This window comes from Cibotium barometz, chromosome 23 (genome assembly GCF_041138505.1).
Source record: "Cibotium barometz isolate CiBa-2024 chromosome 23, ASM4113850v1, whole genome shotgun sequence".
Taxonomy (NCBI): Eukaryota; Viridiplantae; Streptophyta; class Polypodiopsida; order Cyatheales; family Cibotiaceae; genus Cibotium; species Cibotium barometz.
In genome coordinates this window covers 26,079,602-26,103,454 of record NC_141068.1, presented here as the reverse complement: position 1 = coordinate 26,103,454, position 23,853 = coordinate 26,079,602, and the positions used below count along the sequence as shown (strand labels likewise).

The 23,853-nt window shown below is 47.0% G+C and overlaps 1 protein-coding gene across 1 annotated transcript in view; it reads left to right on the top strand.

The window, feature by feature from the left end:
* The first annotated feature begins 901 nt into the window (after positions 1-901).
* Positions 902-23,853, top strand: part of LOC147625795 (D111/G-patch domain-containing protein) — a 47,742-nt gene continuing 24,790 nt past the window's right edge. Inside the window, exons 1-6 of the mRNA XM_086817367.1 lie at positions 902-1,118; positions 1,552-1,747; positions 2,994-3,148; positions 3,390-3,533; positions 3,640-3,743; positions 3,888-4,044. Coding sequence (XP_086673493.1) covers positions 1,017-1,118; positions 1,552-1,747; positions 2,994-3,148; positions 3,390-3,533; positions 3,640-3,743; positions 3,888-4,044 — 858 coding nt within the window. The 5' untranslated portion in view covers positions 902-1,016. The remainder of the gene's footprint in view (positions 1,119-1,551; positions 1,748-2,993; positions 3,149-3,389; positions 3,534-3,639; positions 3,744-3,887; positions 4,045-23,853) is intronic.

Here is a 23,853-nt window from a genome sequence, read left to right as displayed (position 1 = left end):
AGTCACATAAAACTTGTAAGATGCAAGTTTAGCTTTAATACAAAATTCAGCTTCAAAATAACCGATGGTTATAGACTGGGAATTGTTTACCATTATAATGGTTATTGCGGATGGTGCGAGGGGTGGGTAGCCTAATCAGGTCCATTGATGGTTATAGACTCGAATTATTTACCATGATAATGGTTGTTGTGGATGGTGCAAGGGGTGGGTGGCTCAATGAGGTCCACATCTCCCAAGACAACATGTTGTGGCTAGCCCCACTGTCCAACTTAGTAAGACAAATGCAGCTAGATGGTCTTTTTGGGAGAACTCGAGCTTAAGGTGAGTAGGTTACTTCCACCATTGGTCCTAATTTAAATTCATCGAGCACGAACAGGGATTCCATGTTTTCAAGTTTATTTTAAAGGACTGGTTACCTTTGCGCATGTAAATGTGATTGCTTTTCCAATCGGGAGAACTAGCCTTTTGAAGATCATGGTGTATGATCTGTCACCAAAAATGTGTGATGGAAGCTTAGCTCGAAGGCCTCAACCCTGAAGAATGCCCAAAGGTTTAGTTGTGACCATGAGGCATGAGTGGTGGACTTCCTTAAGCCTCGTAACAATCCTTGGTGATTATGTTGACACCAAGAAGCTCGTTAATTATATGATGAAAATAATAATAATAATAATTATATATATTATATGTTATGTTAATATTATTTTTGTTATATGATATTATGTATATACACATAATGCATATTTATAAATAGTATGTATATTGATAATTATAATTATATATATATATATATAATATTTTATTACGTATTATATTTTTATTACCATGCGACATTATCGGAGAGGAGGAGCCCAAACTTCCAAAGGAAAAAACAAAAACTGGATATGCAGGTACACACTTGTACACACGAACCAAACGGGCGGGCCTCGGACAGGATAAACGGGCGGGTTCGGGATGTGAGCGGAAGGCAACGGGTTCGGGATGTGTGGGACGGTGAGCGGAAGGCAAAGAGCTCAGTAATGTTTTCTGGATCTTTGACCAGAGTCACCATGGATGGCAACAAGGCATGGGTACCAAGCGCCATGGCTGCACAGGCCAAACGCCAACGAGAGCGTGAGGATGTAAGTCAGGGTTTTGTCCTGCTTTTGAAAGCAGCGTTAAGAACATTTTCCTGCGCTTGAAGTCGAGGTTTTGAATTCTGTCCTGTAGAAAGGTTCAATTCCATCTGAACATGTAAAATCCTCCTGTTTTGTAACATTAGGGTTTGCAACTTAATTATGGTTCGAGGAGTGGACCATTTGTAGTAATGCTTTTATTCAGCTGATTAGCCTGTAAAAATGCTTTTGTCAAAGTTTTAGGGCTATGTAAAATGCCTATCAGGTTTTTGTTAGGGTTTTTTAGTGTGTAAAATGCCAATCAGGGTTTTGTTAAGGCTACCGATTAGCCTGCAACAGCAATGCTTTTTCCAATATAAGAAGGTTCCATGTTTGCAATGGTGCTAGATCAGCTAAGAATGCAAGATGATAGTATTTGGATTTCCCTGATTGTATACAGGCTTTTGAAGCGTCTCTTGCTGAGGATCTTGGAGATGACTTTCAGCTTCCAATCACACATAGACCAACAGAAAATCTCGACACTGATAACATGGAGCAAGCATCCGAAGACACTCAGTTGACATCTTCAAATGTTGGTTTCCGGCTGTTGCAAAAAATGGGTTGGAAAGGCAAGGGCTTAGGAAAAGAGGAACAAGGTAAATTACACTCCCATGTATATAAGTTGCGTTACATGTTGATATGTGTGTGTCTAAAATTTGAGCATATTTTAGAAGTTCTATCTTTATTCTACCACAGCAAATATTTTTTTGTTCTTGATGAGCACATGGCTGTACTTGAGGTAACTTATATTACTAGAGTGTGCATGCCAAGGTAGCACCCTGTGATTTTGCAACTTACAAGGCTAGGGTTATGTGTAGCCAATTACTGCGAGAATCTAGATGTCTAGGTTAAGGTGGCAGTGGCACATGGGGGGCTATTAATAAAGAGTCAGATAAAAACAAGTAAGCTTATAACAGGATTTGGTGTGTCTTTGCTAGCAGTGTCGACAGTGTTCCTGATTAGTGTGCTAGTATTGTAGGCTAGAGATAGGTTGTAAATAAAGAGGAGAAAATGCTGAGCTTTGTCAGGAAAGGATCACGCTTAACCGCTTTTTACTGATCTAAGCCCTTTGGCGAAATCTTATTCCCTGATTCACAGATTAAGGCTTTGGCAGTTTTACGAAAGAAGATAAAGGATTCTTTTAAGCATGTGTGTATAGTCTATTGAGCTTTGTAAAATATTACTACTAGGGACCTAGTGTTTTCCGTTGAGAACCATCATCTTCATCACTTAAGGTATTACTTTTACCAGGTACACACTAGTTTGCAACACATACACAAAATGGTGTTTAGAACTTGTCATGTTGATACCTTTTAGACTGACCAATGTACTGGTTGGCTGTGTTTCTAGTCAATATTGATTTTATTATAAATCTGTAAAGGATTATATGAAGATCAATGGCAAAACCTACACCTTGGTAGAACCATAAGAACAAGCTTTGAAAAGGTTGAGCTGATTATAGCTACAGCTCATGGTAGACCCAAATGAGAAATTTTGTGGTCAAACCAGATGCGGATACGAGTGGGTCTTTTTACGAAAAGGAAGACCAATTGTCTTTGAAGGCAAGAAGTGGGCCGGTTTGCAGCAGAGTTTTGTAGTATATGAGGACCTTATTCTTGATCTGAGAAAATGTGGGTTCTATTTGTGTGGTGCCAAGTCTAAAATGTAGCACCTTGCCACATTTGTGGGCAGTGGTGGCTCCTTCCTTGGCGTGCCTTTCAGCATGGATATTAGAGCAAAGAACATGCCCAAGAGATGCCATGCTAGTCTTGATACCTGTTTGGTGTATCATGTGACATATTTGTTGGTTAAATGGTTGTTTTTATGGGTTTTCTTTTGTAGGTATGGTTGAGCCAATCAGGGCAAAATCTCGGGATGCAAAGCTTGGGCTTGGCAAGCAAGAGCAAGATGATTTCTACACAGCAGAAGAGAATGTTCACAGAAGGAAGCTCGAAGTTGAACTTGAAGAGACTGAAGAATTAGTAAAGAGAAGAGAGGTATACCTTGCTTAGGATAAACTGATTGGATTGCATGCTAGGGTTCCTGTGAGATAAGCTTTTTTGTTGTCTGATGTCGGTTTGATCATTCCTAAAAAGGAGCAGGCAGCCATAGGCCTTGTAGGACAAATGTCTTTTGGTGAATGAGAGCCTTTGTAAGGCAAAATTGCACAATTTCTGTGCCGCTTTTGTTACCCTGGTGGCTTTTCTCGGGTGCTCCGTGTGCACTATGCACACCCAGGTGGAGGCTGAACGAGAGCAGAAGATCCAGTCTGAGGTGAAGGAGATTCGGAAGGTGTTCTTTTGTGAGCTTTGCAACAAGCAGTACAAACTAGCCATGGAGTTTGAAACTCATTTGAGTTCTTATGATCACAACCATAAGAAGGTGACAAATCAGTTTATTATTCTTCATTTGGTACCTCTTTTGCCATTTGGCTGAACAGAGAAACTGATGCTGATCTTTTTTTTGGCCTCTATTGTTTTGTGAAAAGCGTTTCAAGGAGATGAGGGAGCTGCAGGCAAGCAGAGGTCGTGATGATAGGCAGAAGCGAGAGCAATTACGCCATGAGAAGGAGTTGCAAAGATTTGCTCAGCTGTATCCTGCAGAGTGTAAAGAGTCTACTCATTGTTTTGTGTTTGGACCACATGAAAGGCTATGTAGATGTTATCATGTTTGATCATGCAACTTTTAGTTTCTCATATAAAGACAGAGTGGATGTTGTCTTTGACACATATGAAGGGCTGAAGCCCAAAGACAGCAGCAACAGGAGCAGCAGCTGCTGCCGTTGCTGCCACCTCCAGAGGTGGAGGTTGGGAGCGCAACCAACTCGCTGCCTACTCAGGATCAACGCACTGCTTTGAAATTTGGTTTTGCATCCAAGCCTATGACATCAAAGGTAAAGTTATAGTTCTAGGCTTTACACTAATATCATTACCTGTTTTTGTTGGCTGTTTTTGGAGAGTAGCTTTGTATTTTTGTAGGTTTTCCATGTCCATTGTCTATAGGGATGGGTGGTATAGCTATTTAGTTACACACATGCTTGCTGAAACCCATGTCTATGAGCATGGGTGGTATAACTATATACATTCGCACTCTCTCTAGTCTTTTGATTTAGGCAACTGCTTGGTTTTTAATAGTCTAATCCAACATGGGTTGTGCTGTCATAGCACGAAAGAATCCTTGAATTCACCAATTGTGGGCTAACCTATCCTCGTACAGGTTGCTTTGCCTGTTTACTTTACGTCTTGTGCTGCAAGATTTGTCTTAATTAGTAAGATGTGCAGGTTCCCGTGTCCACCATGAGATAGAAGCTCATGGATCTTTAGAGGCTGAAGAGTTGGATTTCATTGCAGAAGAGCACTTGGAGGCATTAAATGTGGCTCTTTAAAGTCAGTCAAGGATGTAATAAGTAAATTATTTTACTGGCAAACTGAAGCTCTTTCAAGTTGAAAGCATTAACTAGGTGCCATCATTTTACTAGGTGCATTTTAGCCTTCTCCATTTTATGGAGTTCCACAATGCAGAAAAGGAATGAAGGCCCTTAATCTACTGAGCGAATTTAGAAGGGTCAAGATCTTCATTAGTACCATTTTCAGTAAGTTTGTAATTAATCTCATGTCACTTTGTCTTTGCCTAGTGAATGACACTTTCTCTAATATCCGGAGGAGCACATGCAAAGGCCTTAACTTTCCGCCTCTGGGAAGGTCCAAATCTCAGAAACTCTATGGACAATGACCTTGGATTCATAAATGTTTCAAAACTCATCTGTCTGTAGCTCTGAGTAGGAAGAAATTTATCCCAGTATTTCCTCTCCTGCCTCCTTTTTTAGCCAAGGGTCGCTCTACCATGTTAAAATAACCATGTGTAACCCATGTGTCAAAGCACGGAGCTGCGCAATGTGCTGCCAAAAAGCATTCCTCTCTCTGCTAATGTTTGTTGCATATCAAAGCAATCCAACCCACATCTTTGTAAGCCTTGAAGAGAACCTCCATGGACTCTAGGGCCCCAGGTTTGGGCCTCTTTGAACTTTATCCCAGGGTGGAGAGTTGATGCCTGCTTCTTGGGACATCTTGGGTCACCCTGGGCTAAAATCTAAGGAGAGAACTATTAGGGGCAGGTTGGGGCCTTGCAGAAACAGGATGAGAAGCACCCAGGAGACCCCAAGGAGATATGCGAAGCTCACTCTAGCAGGAGAGGAGCAGAGCCACCTGCCTGAGTGCAGGGCAAGTGCTGCTATTATGCTAGAGAGTCGCCTTGTGCTCGGATCTGTGACGTGCACACACGTGGACGTGGCTAGTCCCCTGCTAATCCCTGATTAGGCAGAAAATGTAGGTTAGATTTAGGCTCAGGCAGGGAAGAAGATGCCCAGGTGCCCAGTCGGTCAGGTCATATGACACCAATCAGGGGAAGTCAGCAGCAATACATGACATTTAAATTATTTTTGGTGCTTGTCTCTGCTGGCCAACCGCAGTAGGATTGCTGTAGGGGTTCTCCCATGAGCCTATAAATAGCAAGCAATAGTTCAGTCATAGATCATCTGATCCCCCTTATGGGGCAGCTCAATAGCCAGTCTAGCAAGTCAGAATTGGAAGTAATAGTTCAGTCATAGATCATCTGATCCCCCTTATGGGGCAGGTCAATAGACAGTCTAGCAAGTCTAGCAAGTCAGAATTGGAAGGCCAAAGGCCATGGAAGTTGTACAGCCATATACGTCTTTTTGTATAATAGTAATATACTGAAAATACAGTCATCTCTCTCATCTCTCTGCTGTCTATTCATTGCGTTTTGCATTAGTGTTCCTAATCAGTAGGCGTAGGGCTGGATCAAGCAAGTCAAGGCTTCTGCACATGCAAAAGGATCAAAGAAAGATCAACGAGCAATATTTCTTCATTCTTGGGACGAAAGGGTGAGATCTTATAGATGCTAGATGGTGTACTGCAGAAAGATCCCTTTGTTGTGAGGCAGATTGCCTTGGACTTCTGCTCATGATTGTTATGGTTTGAGTCTCACTTGTCTGTGAGGGACATAGCTCAGCAGAGGTTATGAAGTAGCATACCATGGCTACCTAAGACTGCACTATGGACACAATATGGTCATTAGGAGTTTTTGGATTTGCCCTTTGGCTTAATCAATGCCTTAGTTACTTTCCATCAAATGATGAACAACTTGCTTTGTACATATTTGAAAAAGTAAAAAGTAGTCTTCCTAGATGATATACTTAAAGAACACAAACATCTTAGGATTGTCTAGGAGATTTTGAGATAGGAGAAGCTCTATGCGAAATAATCGAACTGTTATTCTTCAAAGAATAAAGTTTGTATATGCGGGATTAGTGGCCTGATTCGGCAAGGTTAGGGGAACCCTGGGATTAGGAGAAAGTAGGCTAATACGTGCGGGCAAGGTTATTATTAATAAATCTATGTGTATTGGCTATTTATGATGGGACGATTATTTATAGCAGTAGCGGGCACTATTGGTCAAAGTTTGACTAAGACTCCGGCCACGCTCGTGGTAGAGCATAGATTGGCATGCCAAAGGCCTCGGGGCAGATTGGCATGGATCTGTGAGAGTTAGACCTTAGCCCCTAGCTCAGGGGTGGTTCAAAGCATAGAATCTATGGTTGGGAGGTGAGCTAGCTTGCACCCCTTTTAGGGAGTTTGTACCAATCACGTGTGTTTCGTGTTTAGGAGATCCGTGGTTTTGTTTTAAACTGAGGTTCATAGGGTTTATTTGTGGTAGCCATACTCACGGTCTGGCCAGCCTTGTTGCATGGGCAGAAGCCTTGCTTACTTGATCCTCAATGCTCATCCCTAAGTCTGATAAAGAACAACAATGCAAACTTTAATGATGATTAGAAAGAGAGAGAAGAGAGAGAGATGAGCTGTGTGTTCAATGTATGATATGGTAAAAAATGTGATGATGTTTGTACAACTTCTAAGGCCTTTGGCCTGACCAAAAGGTGGACTTTAGACCTTCTATTGATTACCTAAGACCTGATCCCAAAGGGGAATTAGATGATATGTACAAATGAGAGCTTGGCTACTTATATGGAGAAGAGGAAAATTCGTAGTCTAGTTGGTTTTGCCTTTTTGGCCCACAAAACTTGATCCAAAAAGTCATCTTTTGTGTCCAAATTGTGCCCAAAAAGTGTCCCATATATGGGTGTATGTCTTGGGCACTTTGGGAGCATATTGGGCTGCAAAATTGGCTCTAAATCTGCCCCTAAATGTCCTCTAAAATGTTGCTGAATTCGGGACTAATGATGACGTTAACTATGTCCACGGTTGTGCACATGACAAGCCTTATGTAGATGCGATTGCCTTATGCGCTAGTGAGTCGTTACAAACAAAGTATTACTTGAGGTAAGATTTTCATGGATGAGTGTTCTACACTTACGATAGCCTCATGATATAATTTGGGGCAAGATTGCCATAGGCGGATGTTCTACACTTACGGTAGCCCCCCGATTATGGGAGGAAGTAAGTGGTAATATCATATACGGCAAATTGATGTGGTGGACTAACTTGAAAGTCAACGTCCCAAGATGGGATTGGGAAGGAATTGATCACTCCGACTTAACCTTATGTCCAAAGGGGATTTTGTATGGAGTGTATCCTAGTGCTATGGGATGCAAGGATTTCCTACATGTAGAGTTTTTGGATACATCTATATTTCTATTTGGTGGATTTATGGACTAAGGGGAAGTGGCAGTTTATTTGAGAAATCAATTACAAGGAGGAGAGTGTTATTTAGTTGCTTGGTGTTTGCAACTATGATTAGGTCTATGTTTTTTTTTGGGTAAAGCGGATATGCTTTGCCGGACGTTAGTTGAAGCTTTTTTGCTTCGCAAAGATCGTTGTGAGGGATCTTGGCTCGCACACATATACTTTGTAGAGATCTAGATCGAGAGGAGATTTTACTGATATTGAAATCAGTACGTTTCTTGAATAGATTTATTCTTCCGAGAAGGTTCAGTTTATATACCGAAAGAGATTGCTAGCAACCTTTGGTAATCTTTCAGACTTGCAAGCTGAGGAGTGATGGATTTGTAAGATGCATATGAGGTATGTTCTGGTTGTATGGGACTCTAGGATGTATCACGTGTGGGTTTATAGGGTTCCGTTGAGGGAGATATTTTAACTTGTGATGAGATTTTAAGTTTCTCGATACTCCAAATAGTCAGAGATTGAACGAGATAGGTTCCTACTCATGATAATCTGTCAAGCAACAGAGAGGATAAATTAGTTTTGGTGGAACATTGCACATGTTCAGCGTTGAGAGATCATTTGATTGGTTAGGATCTGCCAATGGTAATACTGAACGGGTTATGCTTGGTATGGGTGTCAACTCAAGTTTCCCTTGAGAATTAGAACTTTAAGATGTAGTTCTAGGTGCAAATAATCCTAGAAAGAATTGACTTGCTATATAGCCAATTCTACAATTGTGAGGATATGGTAAAGTAGGAGAGTTATATCATGGCCCATGGGTGTTCTGGTTTGGACACGGTCTTGATAGGAACACTTTTAGAGGCCATTTATGACAAGAGTGTTTAGATATTTGATAGTTCTATGGTTCTCAGAGACTGAAGGTATTTTTTAATATCTCCTAAGTGCGAGGAATTACCCAATCTTGATAGGATAGGTAATTTGATTGATTGTCTCTTTGATGTCAGATTATCCGATTCCTCAGGAGTTGGATTGTGTTCCTCCGGACTCTGGTTTGAGTTATGTGGTTTTGAGAGAGAGAGAGAGAGAAGGTATTCTTTTATATCCGTAGATACGAGGAATTACCCAATCGTGATAGGATAGGTAGTTTGATTGGCTATGACAATTGTCTCTGTGATGTCAGATTATCTGATTCCTCGGGAGTTGGATTAATGAGGAATTGTTTTGTTACTCACGACTTCGGTTGGACTTGGTCTATCTTTAGGAGACTAGATTATGGAGTGATTGGCTATGACAATTGTCTCTGTGATGTCAGATTATCTGATTCCTCGGGAGTTGGATTAATGAGGAATTGTTTTGTTACTCACGACTTCGGTTGGAGTTGGTCTATCTTTAGGAGACTAGATTATGGAGTGAGTTGTCAGATGTAGTTTGAGTTTCCCCTCTTTATTCCAAGAGTGGAAATGTCTTAGGAGAGAGAGTCTAGTCTTTCATGTCAGTAGACTGAAAGAGATGCTAGGAGTTGAGGGTAGCATTGTGACTTCTCGAGCTTGTTGAGGTTGAGGACTTCTGTTTATGTTCCACACGAACCGGAAATGGAGTTCAGGGAAAGGCAACTTAGAAATAAGTTGATCCTTGAGTATAACATTAAGTGGAAAGATGGGACATAGGAGGACTTGACTTGGGAGATAGTTGCTAGTTTAGTAGCATAGGTTTCCTAGTTTTCTTGCTTAGAAAGATTTTGTTTCCAAGAGTGGAAATGTCTCAAGAGGGGAAGTTTGTTACGTACCTAGTGCTAATCCTCGAGATTAGTGGCCTAATCCGGCAAGGTTAGGGGAGCCTTGGGATTAAGAGAAAGCAAGCTAATATTGGCGGCTAAGGTTATTATTAATAAATCTGGCTATTTATAATAGGGTGGTTATTTATAGTAGCAGGGGTCACTATATAAATGAAACATGGGTTGTTATTGTCATAACTTTCTATTGGTGAGAGCTCGACCAAGACTCTGTCCATGCTTGTGATAGAGCATAGATCGGCATGCCGAAGGCCTCTACGGGGCAGACTGACATGGATCTGTGGGAGTCAGACCTCAGCGTGTGGCTTGGGGATGGTTCGAGGCATTGAACCGATGATAGGGAGGTGAGCTAGCCTACATCCTGTTGCATTATATCATCTCTAGAGGGTCTACATCACCATTTTCATGCTTGTATTGGCCATTTATGAGGCCTTGCATTGGCATATCTTAGCAGATATTATTCAGCATTTTTCTACCATTTTAAGGTATTTTATAGCATTTTATGCTATTGTCCTGCTGTCGGCCTGTTACAGCTGGCCAACCAGCACTCTGAGGGATATATAAGGGTTCTCACCCTTTCTCTCATTTTCATCTCATTTCTCTTCATCTTGTTGAGGTCATTAGAACTGCATGCCTATTTCATCTTTGATGGCCCCGAATACCAAACTTACAGTACATGATCCTTGTGAGCAGGTTGATGCCTCCTTGTATCGGAAGCTCGTTGGTTCATTGATTTGGTTGATGAACACCAGATTGGACTTGAGTTTTCCAGTGGGACTTTTGAGCTCATTTACGCAGACACCTTTGAAGACTCATTAGGACGTAGGATTGCGGATCTTGCGGTATCTGTAGGGTATGAAGGATCTTGGAGTCTTCTATGACACTGGAGAGGAAATCAAGGACCGAGTCAATCTCCGACGTTGGAGTGACTCTGATTGGGGAGGAGATCTACATCAGGCTACGGATTCACCCTTGGCTCTGGAGCTATTTCTTGGAGCAGCAAGAGACAGCCAACTATTGCCTTGTCTTCTACTAAGGCAGAGTATCGGGCTGCTTGTGGTGCTCCTTGCGAGGTGGTGTGGTTGTAGAGGTTACTTGGCGAGATTGGGTTTCCACAAAAGGAACCCAGGGTCATCCAGTGCGATAACTAGAACTATATAGCTATTACTTGGAACCCGGTCTTCCATGCCCGAACCAAGCACATAGAGATACAATATCACTTTGTTCGTGAAAAGATTTTGACTGGTGACATCTTGCTTATCTTTTGTTTGATGGTGGACAATGTTACGACGGACCTCTTCACGAAGCCTCTACCTCAGCAGATGCCCCGTCAACACTCCAACTCACTGGGGTTGGTTCCACATCCGGGAGCTGAGAGGGGGTGTTAGCAGTCATCTCCTGTCTGTACCATATTACTCAGTAGGGAGTGAGGGCCTCTGTTGTGGGTGTGCCCGCCCGGTTAGGAGTATTCTCCATTTTTCCTCATTGTCCATTTTTTTTCCCTGTTTTGTGGGTCCTTTCTCGAGTTGTCAGCCCAGTTACTATTGGCCGACTGGCTATCCCACATAGTATATACTGCATATCATCCCCCCACACCAGTATGTACCAGATCTCTTGTGTATATAGTAGAGTTTATATAGCTTCTCTCCTGTGCAGTCCTGCGTTTTCTTTCTCACAGCAGTTTGTCTCATTTCCGCTGCACATTCCAACACTTGTATCCCCCCTTTGTAAGAAACATCTAGTTATTGAAAGAAACGTTCATGAAACGTGTTTCAAAAAACCCCTGCAACTATGCTCGAGATGTACACAAGACAACTTTCACACATATTTTGGTCTTTGTGAGTATTTGGTCATCCCATTCGATATCATGAAAGCTTCAACGTGAAATCATAGGAATTTACAGGTGTCTTGTTCGATGACATTTTGGTGTTTTCCAAGAGCGAAGAAGAGTACAATACGAACTTGAAAGTGGTCCTTGATGAGTTGAGGAAACCTAAGCTCATGATTAAGGGCAAAAAGATTAATTTTTCTTCTTGGAGATTCATTATCATGGACACACAATAGCTAAATATGCTGTGCAAATGGATCCTACAAAGATCCAAGGATTTGTTAGCAGCCCGCCCAGGAGTTCTCTCCATTTTCCCCATTTTCCGGGTCTTTTTTCCTTTTTTTTTGGGTCATGGGGTCTGTCTTGTTCTGGCCGACTCATTTTGTGCTGGCCGACTATGATTTTTGTCCTCGCCAACTGCACTTGTGCTGGCCGACTGGCTCTCACCCAGTCGTGGACATTCAGTCAACCTGTCGGTTGTTTTTGGGCTGACCGACCAGCACTGTAGAGTGGTATAAATACCACCCTTCCTCCCCCACTTCCTCTTGTATCGGATCTTCGTGTATATAGCAGAGTTTGTACAGCTTCTCTCTCTCTCTACACTTCTGCGTTTTGTTTCTCACAGCAATTGTTATCAGAGCCCCAGGTGGCTTCAAGCTTGGAGACAATGGGAGCTTGAGGGTTTGCTGTTTTTTGGTGCTGATTGGAGATTTCTTGGGCTGTTCGGGACTTGGAGATCGGGTAGAAGGTGGCCATCATTGTTGGCCAGCCACCTTGCATAGTGTTTGGAGCCTCTTCTTCATTTTTTTCCCACTTCACAAGACCTTGTGAACCCTCGAGGTGGCAGATTTGCTTGATATTGCTGAGAAGCACGTGAAGATCGTAGCTCTCCCCACATTCCCGGTGTATCGACAGTTGAACGGGACCAACTATGGCATCGGGAATGTAATGATGGAGTCTGTCTTGGAGTCTTATGACTTGGCTGATTTCATCGTGTAGCAGAGTTTATACAGCTTCTCTCTCTCTACACTTCTGCGTTTTGTTTCTCACAGTAATTGTTTCATTTTCCATTGTGCATTCTGACATGGTATCAGAGCCCCAGGTGGCTTCAAGCTTGGAGACAATGGGAGCTTGAGGGTTTGCTGTTTTTTGGTGCTGATTGGAGATTTCTTGGGCTGTTCCGGATTTGGAGATCGGGTAGTAGGTGGCCATCACTGTTGGCCAGCCACCTTGCATAGTGTTTGGAGCCTCTTCTTCATTTTTTTTCCCACTTCACAAGACCTTGTGAACCCTCGAGGTGGCAGATTTGCTTGATATGGCTGAGAAGCACGTGAAGATCCTAGCTCTCCCCACATTCCCGGTGTATAGACAGTTGGACGGGACCAACTATGGCATCTGGAATGTAATGATGGAGTCTGTCTTGGAGTCTTTTGACTTGGCTGATTTCATCGTGTAGCAGAGTTTATACAGCTTCTCTCTCTCTCTCTCTACACTTCTGTGTTTTGTTTCTCACAGCAATTGTTTCATTTTCCACTGTGCATTCCGACATGGTATCAGAGCCCTCGGTGGCTTCAAGCTTGGAGACAATGGGAGCTTGAGGGTTTGCTGTTTTTTGGTGCTGATTGGAGATTTCTTGGGCTGTTCGGGATTTGGAGATCGGGTAGAAGGTGGCCATCGCTGTTGGCCAGCCACCTTGCATAGTGTTTGGAGCCTCTTCTTCATTTTTTTTCCCACTTCACAAGACCTTGTGAACCCTCAAGGTGGCAGATTTGCTTGATATGGCTCAGAAGCACGTGAAGATCCTAGCTCTCCCCACATTCCTGGTGTATCGACAGTTGGACCAGCTCAACTATGGCATCTGGAATGTAATGATGGAGTCTGTCTTGGAGTCTTATGACTTGGCTGATTTCATCGTGGTTGGTGTTCCACGGCCAGAGTTGGAGGATGGGGAGCTTTTACCCTCTACTAGGAAAGAAGGAGAGGCTCAGGCACAGTTATGGGATCGTGTCAATGCCCGTGTGCGTTCTTTCATCTTCCCTAATTGCACACCCTAGGTGATTAATCATATCAAACACATGACGCTGGCCAGAGGGATTTGGCAACACTTGGCTTCTCTGTATAACAGGGTATTACCCATGAAAGCCAAGTGCAGATGCGAGTGATGAATCCCGCAATGTCTTCGACGATGCGGGAGCACATCAACACACTCCAGGCTCTTCAGCAAGAGGTTCTTCAGGCTCGGAAGGAGATATCTTCAGAGGACATGGCCATCACTTTGCTGTCTTATTTGACCTCTCAATATTTAGCTTACTCCTCTTTGAACACCAATGGGAGGCTTAGCACCATCACATGGGAGGAGCTTGTGCCTATGGTCTTGGACCAAGAAGAGCGTTTTACCGATTCACAGTGAGGGTAGGATGGAGATTATTCCTGATGGCAAAGGGGGGAAGCGTTCCTCTCGTGTTCTTTATGTCCCAGCTCTTGGTTTTCATCTTTTGTCAGTGCATGAGGTTTGCAAGACTGTTATACGGGTGGAGTTTGATGAGCATTTTGTTGCTCTACGGGACAAAGCAACAAGCCACGTTGTTTGGGAAGACGGAGTGGAGAATGGGATCTACAAACTCTCAGCATTCTCTTCTCTGACAGGCACTCAGCTCGGTGATTTGTGGCATTTCCGTTTTGGCCACTTGAATGTAGATGCACTGTAGCGGGCTTTCCAGGACCAGATGGTGGATGGCTTGCCAGATGTTGGCAACATGCAAGGACACTATAGTTCTTGCATTCGTGGTAAAGCACCACAGGGAATCTTTTCTGAAGGAGGCTACTAGGCGGGCTTTGAAACTTTTTGAGTTGGTACACACTGACTTGTGTGGACCTATGCAGACCCCATCCTTGGGAGGTTCTTTGTACTTTATGATGCTTGTGGATGATTATAGCAAATTTGTATAGGTTTATTTCCTTTCCCAGAAGGACCAAGCCTTTGCTTGGTTCAAGGAGTGTCATGTTATGGTGGAGAAGGAGTCTGGATTGTTGGGGATTAGGGTTTCAAAGAAACAAAGACACACACACACACACACCAAAGATGGTTCACAACAGCAAGCTCTCAAGAGAGTGAGAGTGATGGTTATTGCTACTCAAAGTAGATAGAACAGAATACAAGATGTGTGGAGCAAGGGAGTTGACTCCACAATATCATAATACAATGAAATAAGTGTGGTGTCCTTTCACACCTAATATCCAAGGGAAAAAAGCCAAAGGGAGAAAAGTACCCTTGGTTAGCCCATGTTCACATGTGGCACTACTCATAGCATATATGCCAATAAACCACCCTTAGTGGCAGTGTGAACCTTAGCAGATCACTCTCTGTAGGAGAGTAAGCCTAAAGCTTTGCAGAAAGCTTCAAACTTCTCTCGAGGCAACGCCTTCGTGAATAATCTACAACATTGTCCTGTGTAGAGCAGTAAGATAATGTGATTTCCCCTGCATGAATCCTCTCTGTGACATAGTGATAATGAATCTCTATGTGCTTAGTGCGTGCATGAAACACTGGGTTTCGTGCCACGACTATAGCACTTTGATTGTCAGTGAGTATGGTGGTGGGTGTGTGTTGACACTCACGAAGATCAATCATCAATCTCCTAAGCCATACATAATCTACTATGGCTGTAAAGGCTGCCTTGTACTCAGTCTCACAAGTACATGTGGCAACAGTGGGCTGCTTTTTGCTCAGCCATGATATGCATGAATGCCCCAAAAAGAAGCAATTCCCACTGGTGGACTGTCGTGTATCATAGTCACCAGCCCAATCTAAATCACTGTAAGCATGTAACTGCAAGCTGCCCCCCTGGGATATTGTTGGGTAGGAGGGAAGCTAGCTTGCGCACACACACACACACACACACACACACACACAACCTCAAGCATAGAGAAACGTGAGAGTGCGCGAAAAGATGTACTCAATAATGATATGAAATGAAAGTACAAGTGAGTACTAAAAGGCCTAGGGCTAAGTGCCCGTGAGTAAGCTGGGTTCACACCTGAACTAGCCGGGAGTGGACATGACCAACAAACCCCCCTCAAGTGAATGGTGTGAACGGGTAGCAGCAAGGTGATAAAGCTGTGAATGCTGCCCTGCACTATGCTCCACAGTAAGAGTGAACTGCAGTGCCAATGTAAAAAGCAAGCACTATATGACGGAAAAAAGGAGAATCCCCAATGTCATAGCGCTAATGCTAGATCACAGTAGTACATAAATGCATCACCAGAAATGCATGGCAAAGATCATGTGGTCATCAACTGCATCAAATCAAGTGGCATCACATAATACTCCCCTGAAGTACCAAATACCAAGCTGAACTGCATGTAATCCACTTTGCAGTGGTGTAGGAACGAATGTGTGGAATGATATGCCTGCAGCACGAGAGAGCAATCAACGCATGAGCCTGAGCATCCCTAGCTGCTGAGTAGGAGGTAGACTTGCAAGAGGGTGAGCGGGAATCACTTCACCTTCCGCTGGAGCAGGTGCAAGAGGACGCTCCTCAGTGCCATCCACATACAGCCTTACATTCTTGGCAACCAAAACATGACGCATCATATAAGCCCACATAGGGTAGTTTTCCCCATTGAGCTTATCCTCTTGAGATAGCATTCCAAAGAGGTCATTATTACTATTGGCCATGATAACACAACAAATCTGTCACAAGTCACCACGAGTAGGCAATGCCCAGCAAAACCGTAAGAATGCGGGAGATAAATAGCAGGATAATCAATGGACTGAAAGGAAACTCCTTCACCACGAGAAATACATATGCATGTCCCAAATCTGCAAGTGTACTGCACAATCTGTCAAAGTGTCCACAATCGCATACATATACTGCAACAAACCACAAATGTATACATGTGCCGTGAAAAACACGATCAGCTGACACCTGTAAAAGCTGCAAGTGTTCAAATCCTGGCAAATCAAAGGGAAATTGGTTGAATGCTCCAAAAATGGACTCAATGTAGAAAAGCCCTAATTTTTAGGCAGCCAATTAGGCCAAATCTGAACCGGATCTACACTCTAAATCTTCTAAAGCAATTGTCACCTGTACCAAATGTTGTAATGCCCCAAAAAATTGGGGGAAATGCTCCAATGCCAAGTAAATGTGCCTGTAATACCCAAAATGCCTGTAAATGTCTATAATAGACCTGCAAATAGTACCAATTTCTGCAAAATTCCCAATTTTTGCATACATAAATGTGCAAATCTCATGGAAATCAATGCCAGGAGGGAGCAATGTGACAAATGTGAGCTTAATTTTGAAAAGCCCCAAATTTGGCTAACACAAATCTGCTCAATGTTGTTATTTCTGTTGAGAAAATGCCCAAATGTCAGGGTATACTTCCTATAAAGCACCTGCACCTGTAAATCCCTTAGACAAACGTGTAAATCCGGCCAATTTTTGCAAAAAAATCCCCAAAATTGAGTACAATGTACTGTAATGTCTATGAAATCAAAAGGAAAAGGACCAAAAGCTGCAAATTTAGGCTTAATGTTGAATTGCCCCAAAATTTAGCAAGTAAAATGGGCCAATTTCACTGATTTTGAAGTGGGAAAATGTTTGCAAGTGGTCAAAATCGGCGGGTAGGTTTAGGGCGGCGTCGGTATAAGGCGCGGAGGACAGAGCGGCGCCTGATCTGGTGAAGTGCAGGTACAAACAGTCAGCGCTGGGCAGCGAGGGCGATGCGACAGGCGGCTCTGGTGCAATCGACGGGCGACGCAGACCTGACAGGCGCCGAACAGCACTGGATCTGAAGGCGGCGCCGGCTCACGGCGACGACAGCTGTGAGGGCGACGGTAGAGGTGGCGCATAGCACAGATCTGACAGGTGTCGGCGGCGGCGGTGTTGTACAACAATGGCGGTACAAGCGGTAGGTCGTGAGCAGCATACGGATGGACTGTTGCAGCAGATACGGGCAGTACAAGTCGCCAACATCAAGGGAGAGAAAAACGATTGTTTTTTTTTTAATAAGAGAGAGAGTGGTGTGTAAACTGTGCACTAGGCTAAAGGGCAACAGGTGGATACACCCTAACCCTAACCAAGCTCTGATACCAATGTTGTGTAGGAGGGAAGCTAGCCCACACACACACACACACACACACACACACACACACACACACACAACCTCAAGGGCTAACTGCCCAACACACATAAGTGTGTTCACATGAGGAAAAACCTGTGTCCACTCACAAGGAAAAAGTGCTCGTGAGTAAGCTAGGTTCACACTTGAACTAGCCGGGAGTGGACATGACCAATAAATATACCAACGCGACGGTTCGCTAAAGCTCTCGCTCCCCCCCCCCCCCCCCCCTGCTCGCGCTGCCTGCACGCCCTCCCCCCTTCCCACCCACGCGCCTAGCCCTCGCTTATGCGCCTCCCCTCCGCCTGGCTCTCTTGCGCTGAAGCGCCCGCCCCCATCTCCTTGCCTTCGCGCCCCCCCTCTTCAGCGCCCCGTCCCCCCCTCCCCCTCCCCCTCCGCCAGCCCTCTCTTTCCCCCCACCCCTCCTTTCGCGCTGCTTCCGCTCCCCCCCCTAGGGTTTTTTTTTCTTCGCCGCCTTACCCCCCCTCCCCTTCTTTCTGGTTTTTTTCCGCCCCCTGGGGGTTCTTTCTTTTTTTACCTTCCGCCTTCCCCCTCTGCCCTTTGTGTGCAGCTCGGTTCTTGCAGGTCTCTCCGCATTCGCTCCGCCTTTGCCATAGCTTCAGACTCTGATGGAGGCTCCTCCCGCCCCACCTCAGAGGGACTCTTCCGCAGCCCCCTCGCCCGCCCCTGAGGATACCCCCATGAGGCTTTCTCTTTCGCCAGAAGAGGGAGCGAGCCTCGCAACAGAGGTGGAACGCCTCCAGGCACATTCCACCATCTGCCGTATAGTCGGCACTCGCCCCAGCAGAGGGGAGATCCGGGATCTTCTCCAGGCCCGCCTTCTTGCAGATGTGGGCAAGATCCTGGACGTTCAGCTACTGGGCTGTGGACACTACCATATCGAGTTCGAGACAGCCCAGAGCGTGGCCCAGGTCCTAGCCATGAGTCCCCTTGACATCAGGGGCGCTCGGGCATTCTTCAGACCGTGGCAGCATGGCTTTGACCCAGCAGCGGCCGAGCAGGGAGAGCGCCTTTTCCATGTTACAGTTTGCTTCCCTGGACTCCGTACCTTCCGCTCCTTTCGAGGCTAGGAGCATTGGTGGACTCGGTGCTCGAGACTGGCCCCACAGCAGCTTCAGTGGTGGCTAGAGCAGCTGGGATACCCTCGGTCAGAGTTTTGGTTCCTACATCTCCTCCCTTCCGAAGGTCATTCAGCTACCTAGGATAGGGGGGGGATGGATTGATCAGAGAGTGGAGTTCTCGGGGCTCCCGAACCAGTGCTTTATTTGCAGACAGGTCGGCCACCTGGCCAAGGCCTGCCCTCGCAGGAGACCCCGACCTTCACCGCAGCAACAGGCCCCTGGTGGCTCGCCCACAGATGCGGCTCGGTAGGCAGCCTCTGGGACACCTGCTCAGCCTACAGAGACCTCGGAGTGGCAGCCTGGACAAGGGCGCCGTCGAGGGAGACAGCCACAGCAGCACGCCCAGAGACCGATGCAGCAGCAGCCACAGTCTCAGCATCATTGGGTTCCCGTGAGGAAGAGCTTTGCTCCCCCTAAGAGGAGACCCCAGCGCCGACTGAGGACCAGGAGATGCCAGCACCCCCTCCTTCGCCCCCACCCCCCCCTCTCCCGTCCCCCCCTCCCGCCTCGCTTCCACCTTCGCCTCCTCCCGTCCCCGCTCCGGTTTCGGCAACGGCTCCCTCTCCACCCCCTTCTCCCCCCCCCCTCGCTTCAGCTCCCCGGGAGGCCTTGGCAGTCCCCGGCGTTCACCTGCAGTCCGGAGGGCTATGAGCACCGACCTTGCTCGAGCACCGCAGAGGAGACTTACCATGCCGATTCGGGCTTCACGGATATCCTCTATCCGTAGTCGGCTGAGTCGTCTCGACACTAGACAGCGCTCGGAGGCTTTTGATTACTCCTTCACACGGCTTTTTGGAGTAGAGGGCCCCCATGAGCCAGCTCCCATCAGAGTTCATGTAGTGATACCTCCGGCCCGCGGGGAGGAGGCACTTGATTCAGCGGTGGCCTTCTCATTCCCTCTCTGTGGCCCACGCGACCGGGAGTGGACTCTGGAGCTCGCTCTTAGCACTTTGAAGACTCGGGCAAAGACTCAGGCAGTTGAGTTTTCTCACCATGTGAGCGATCTGGAGGTGACAGATGTGATAGGCCGACTATGGGAGTTGGCTCATTTTTGCTTTGATCCCGGGAGTGTGGATGCCTAAGGGATTCGACATTTGGTCGTTCGCATAGTGGCAGACTTAGCACGCGACCCTGGATATGTATGCATACACGAGATTGCTCTGTCTGAGCGGGAGACAGTTGCCATGGAACACAGCCACTGGCGCCTGCTCCGAGATTCTTGCAGCACACCGGGTGGGCAGATTCGTAGCCGCTCGGATGGGGACTATTCTCCATCCAAGCGGCTTGCGAAGGCCCGCCGTACGGTTGAGACAGCATCCACCTTAGCAGGTCATCCATGAGGATCATCTCATGGAATGTACAGGGCCTTGGCGGCGCACATTATATATGTTATCGTGGCTGCTTGAGGCAGGAGCTTTAGAGATGCCTGGTTTGGGACAGTATTGATATTTTGATGATGCAGGAGCACCATTTGGGTGAGAGCAGGATCCGGAGATATGGTTCGGTGATGCTGGTAGATGGGACACCTTTTGGTCTGCAGGGTTTGGCCCCGGGTGGGCAGGGAGGAGTATGTATGGTCATTGCGGATGTATGGCGGCAGGCCATTGTGGATCGCGGGATCATTGTGCGTGGTAGAGCACAGTATGTCATTCTGAGGACGCATGATGAGCTCTTTGGCGTGCTCAATGTCTATGCGCCCAACCATGCTAGTGCCAGAGCAGAGTTCTGGACCCAGGTTACAGAGGCATTGCTAGAGGCCGCACATTGGTGTGTCGGGGGAGACTTCAACATGCTTGAGGACCCGGCCGATAGGGTGGGAGGCAGTCATGTTACAGTGCACGGTACGGAGCTTGCAGCTTGGGAGCGATTTTGCATGACACTGAGGATCACTTATGCATGGCAGTATGAGGCCTTCTCCCGCTCTCAGGACAGTCTTAGTTTCTCTCGGTCGGATCGCCGGCAGGGAGGGACTAATCTATCACGGATTGATCGCTTCTATGTGGGCGACAGGTTAGGGGAGTGAGGGGGCTCCGTTGGCATTCTCGCTGGCACCTCTTTTTCAGACCATGCGCCAGTTATTTTGACACTTGAGGAGAGGACACGGGAGACCAACTTGCAGTTGAGGATCCCAGAGAGGGTACTTGCAGATCCTAGTCTCGCTGAGGACATTGAGAGGATATGGCATGATAGTCAGAGCTCTGACCAAGATGCAGCAGGCCAGTGTGCCGAGGGACTCATCGAGCTCAGCTCTTTTTTGCACGCTGCAGCCTTGTCACGGCTGGGAGAGACTCGCGAGCGGGAGTGTCGGTTGAGACATAGCCTTGCTTCGCTTCAGCGCCTTCAGGAGCAGCAGCCTACATGTGAGTGGGTGGCGTCCCAGCAGCTGAGCCAGGCACGCCAGGAGGTTAGAGAGGCAGAGGAGTAGAGACATGAGTTTTACTATCGTCGCGAGGCCTCTCAGTGGACGCAGCTTGGAGATAGAGTGACTGGGGAGTTTTTTGAGATTACTGGACCCCGCCATGCTCGAGCAAGAGTCCGCTAGCTTGGGAGGCCGGACGGATCGGTAGCTACTGAGCCCGAGGAGATCAGAGCCATTGCCACTGGGTTCTATAGAGACCTGCTTTCAGCGGAGCCAGCCACTGAGGCTCGGGATGCTTGCAGATAGATTGTGTGGGCCCATGTGCAGAGGAGGAACACAGATCGTATGCGTACAGTTCTGGGAGAGCCTCTCTCAGAGGTTGAGCTTGCTGAGGCCTTGAGGGTCCTTCCGCGCCATAGTTGCCTAGGGGAGGACGGATTGAAACCTGCCTTTTTTATGCGTTATTGGGGCCTTTTGGGGCCAGGCCTCCGTAGGGGCTTTCAGTATGTTTGGACACTGGGGTGATGCCACAGAGCTTTTCAGAGGGCTCGATCTTTCTTATCCCCAAGGGGGAGGGAGTATCAGATGATATTCGGCATTGGAGACCTATTACGATCCTCAATACTGTCTACAAGGTCTTAGCAAAGGCCTTGAGTTTGAGCATCCAGCCCTTCCTGGGGGAGTTGATTCATGCTACCCAGACAGGTTTCGTCAAGGAGCGTAGTATCCTTGACAACATTTTCACCTTCTGGGAGGCGACGGCCCGAGCTAGATTTCTTGGTGAGGACTTGGTCGTGATGCTTCTCGATTTTGAGAAGGCATACGATAGAGTCGATTAGGGTTTCTTAGAGGGCACTATGCTTCGCCTGGGCTTTGAGCCAGGTTGGATTCGAGGGGTGGCGGCTCTATATTCCACAGCTCGTAGCCAGGTGATTGCAGGAGGACGGGGGCCGAGTTTTGAGTTGACCAGATCAGTCCGTCAGGGGTGTCCTCTCGCCCTGTTTCTTTTTCTCTTCTTTGCTGAGGCTATGAGCATGTATCTGATGGCAGAGGAGGTTGGTTTGAGAGGACTCCAGCTCCAAGTCCGGGGGGAGGACCTGCTCGATGCTGAGTTTGCTGATGACACGGGTTTATTTTTGCATGGCCAGGAGGCCAATCTCCAGCGGGCAGAGCAGTCGCTCCAAGTTTTTAGTGCAACTTCGGGAGCATTGATCAATTGGCGCAAGACAGTGGCCTTTTGGATCAGTAGCGCTTCCACTCCGGCATGGAGCCCTGACTCGGGTTTTAGATGGATTCCTCCTGGCACAGCCGTGCGATATTTGGGATGCCAGATTGGACTAGATTTGTCACCTGAGCAGCAGATTGCCCCGCTTCTTCTGAGCATTCGGAAGAAGCTTTTGTATTGGAGTACAGCTCGGCTATCCTTGGCTGGGAGGGTGGTGGTGGCAAATCAGGTGCTTTTAGCGACCATGTGGTACATTACGTCTTGCTGGATCTTCTCGAGCTCTTGTATCAGCCAGGTACAGAGGCTGATCAACAACTTTCTTTGGTCTGGGCAGGATGGTGAGCTAGCCCGGGCAAAGGTTGCTTGGGCAGTTATTACACTTCTGTTGGCCCAGGGAGGCTTGGGCATTATAGATCCAGTTGATCAGAGTAGAGCCTTATTGGGGAAGCTTATTGTTCGGGGGCTGCTTCTAGGCGCTGAGCCTTGGAAAGCGCTTCTTTTGCAGCGGCTGCAGGCTCGGGCTCCCCCAGCAGGGGGCACTTGGGCACCAGAGATACGATGGATCTTCATAGAGATGAGGAGGACAGGCCTCAGAAGAGGATGGGAGGACAGATTTGCCTTGAGCATCTTGAGAGCTTGGGAGTTGCTGAGACCGGGGCTCTCTCAGAGACCTCCTTCTTGTGATGAGGAGCGGGCCAGACAGCCGCTCATTTGGAGCCCAGTGGTTCGCACAGAGCAGGGTCATATGCTGGGTTCTCGGCCACGTCTAGCCTCGGGACCATTGGCGGCAGACCCAGCACGTAGTTTTGGAGACTGGCAGGCCTTTTGCAGTCTCCCAGAGGAGATCCAGGTGGAGAGGCTGAGTCACTTGAGAGGGGGGTTGATTATGAGGGATGACATTCAGGAGGCACTCACAGAGGAGTGGTTCACACCTCTCGAGCCCGTGGCCCCACGGTGGATGGGAGCCTTTACACAGTTGGCGTTTCTGATTGCTGTCAGAGCTTGCACTGAGGATGGCAGATGCCTCTACTATGAGATCCAGGATGAGGGCAGACTTCAGAGAGTGGAGGTGGAGTCGCCTTTGGTTGCAGAGTGCATCTTTCAGAGGATACGGGTAGTGCCGCCGCTTCTCGGAAGTGGCATATTGACCCAGACCCTGCAGATGTGGACTTTGATTGGCGCATATGGGCATATGCAGCGTGCCCCTTGGCCCGGCTCCAATGGGACCCTGGGGAGTACGAGTGGCATGATCCTTATGCATACCTTGAGGCCACCGAGATCACGTTTTTCCAGTATACTGTTCGGTTGGGGCGACATATTTTGACGGCGAGGAGGATGGTCTCTCTAGTTGCATCGGGGCACTGGCGGCTACAGGGACTCTCACAGGAGGTCCTGGAGGATTTTTGGACCAGGCTCTGGGCTAGTTGTCAAGCACGTAGGATCTCGACTTTCCAGTGGTGGTTGGTCGCCCACAGGGGCTCTGCAGTTGGCACTTGGCTTGTCTACAGCGGTCTTCTGGCGGCCTGCGTCCGATGCGACCACCCTATGGAGACACAAAGACATTGCCT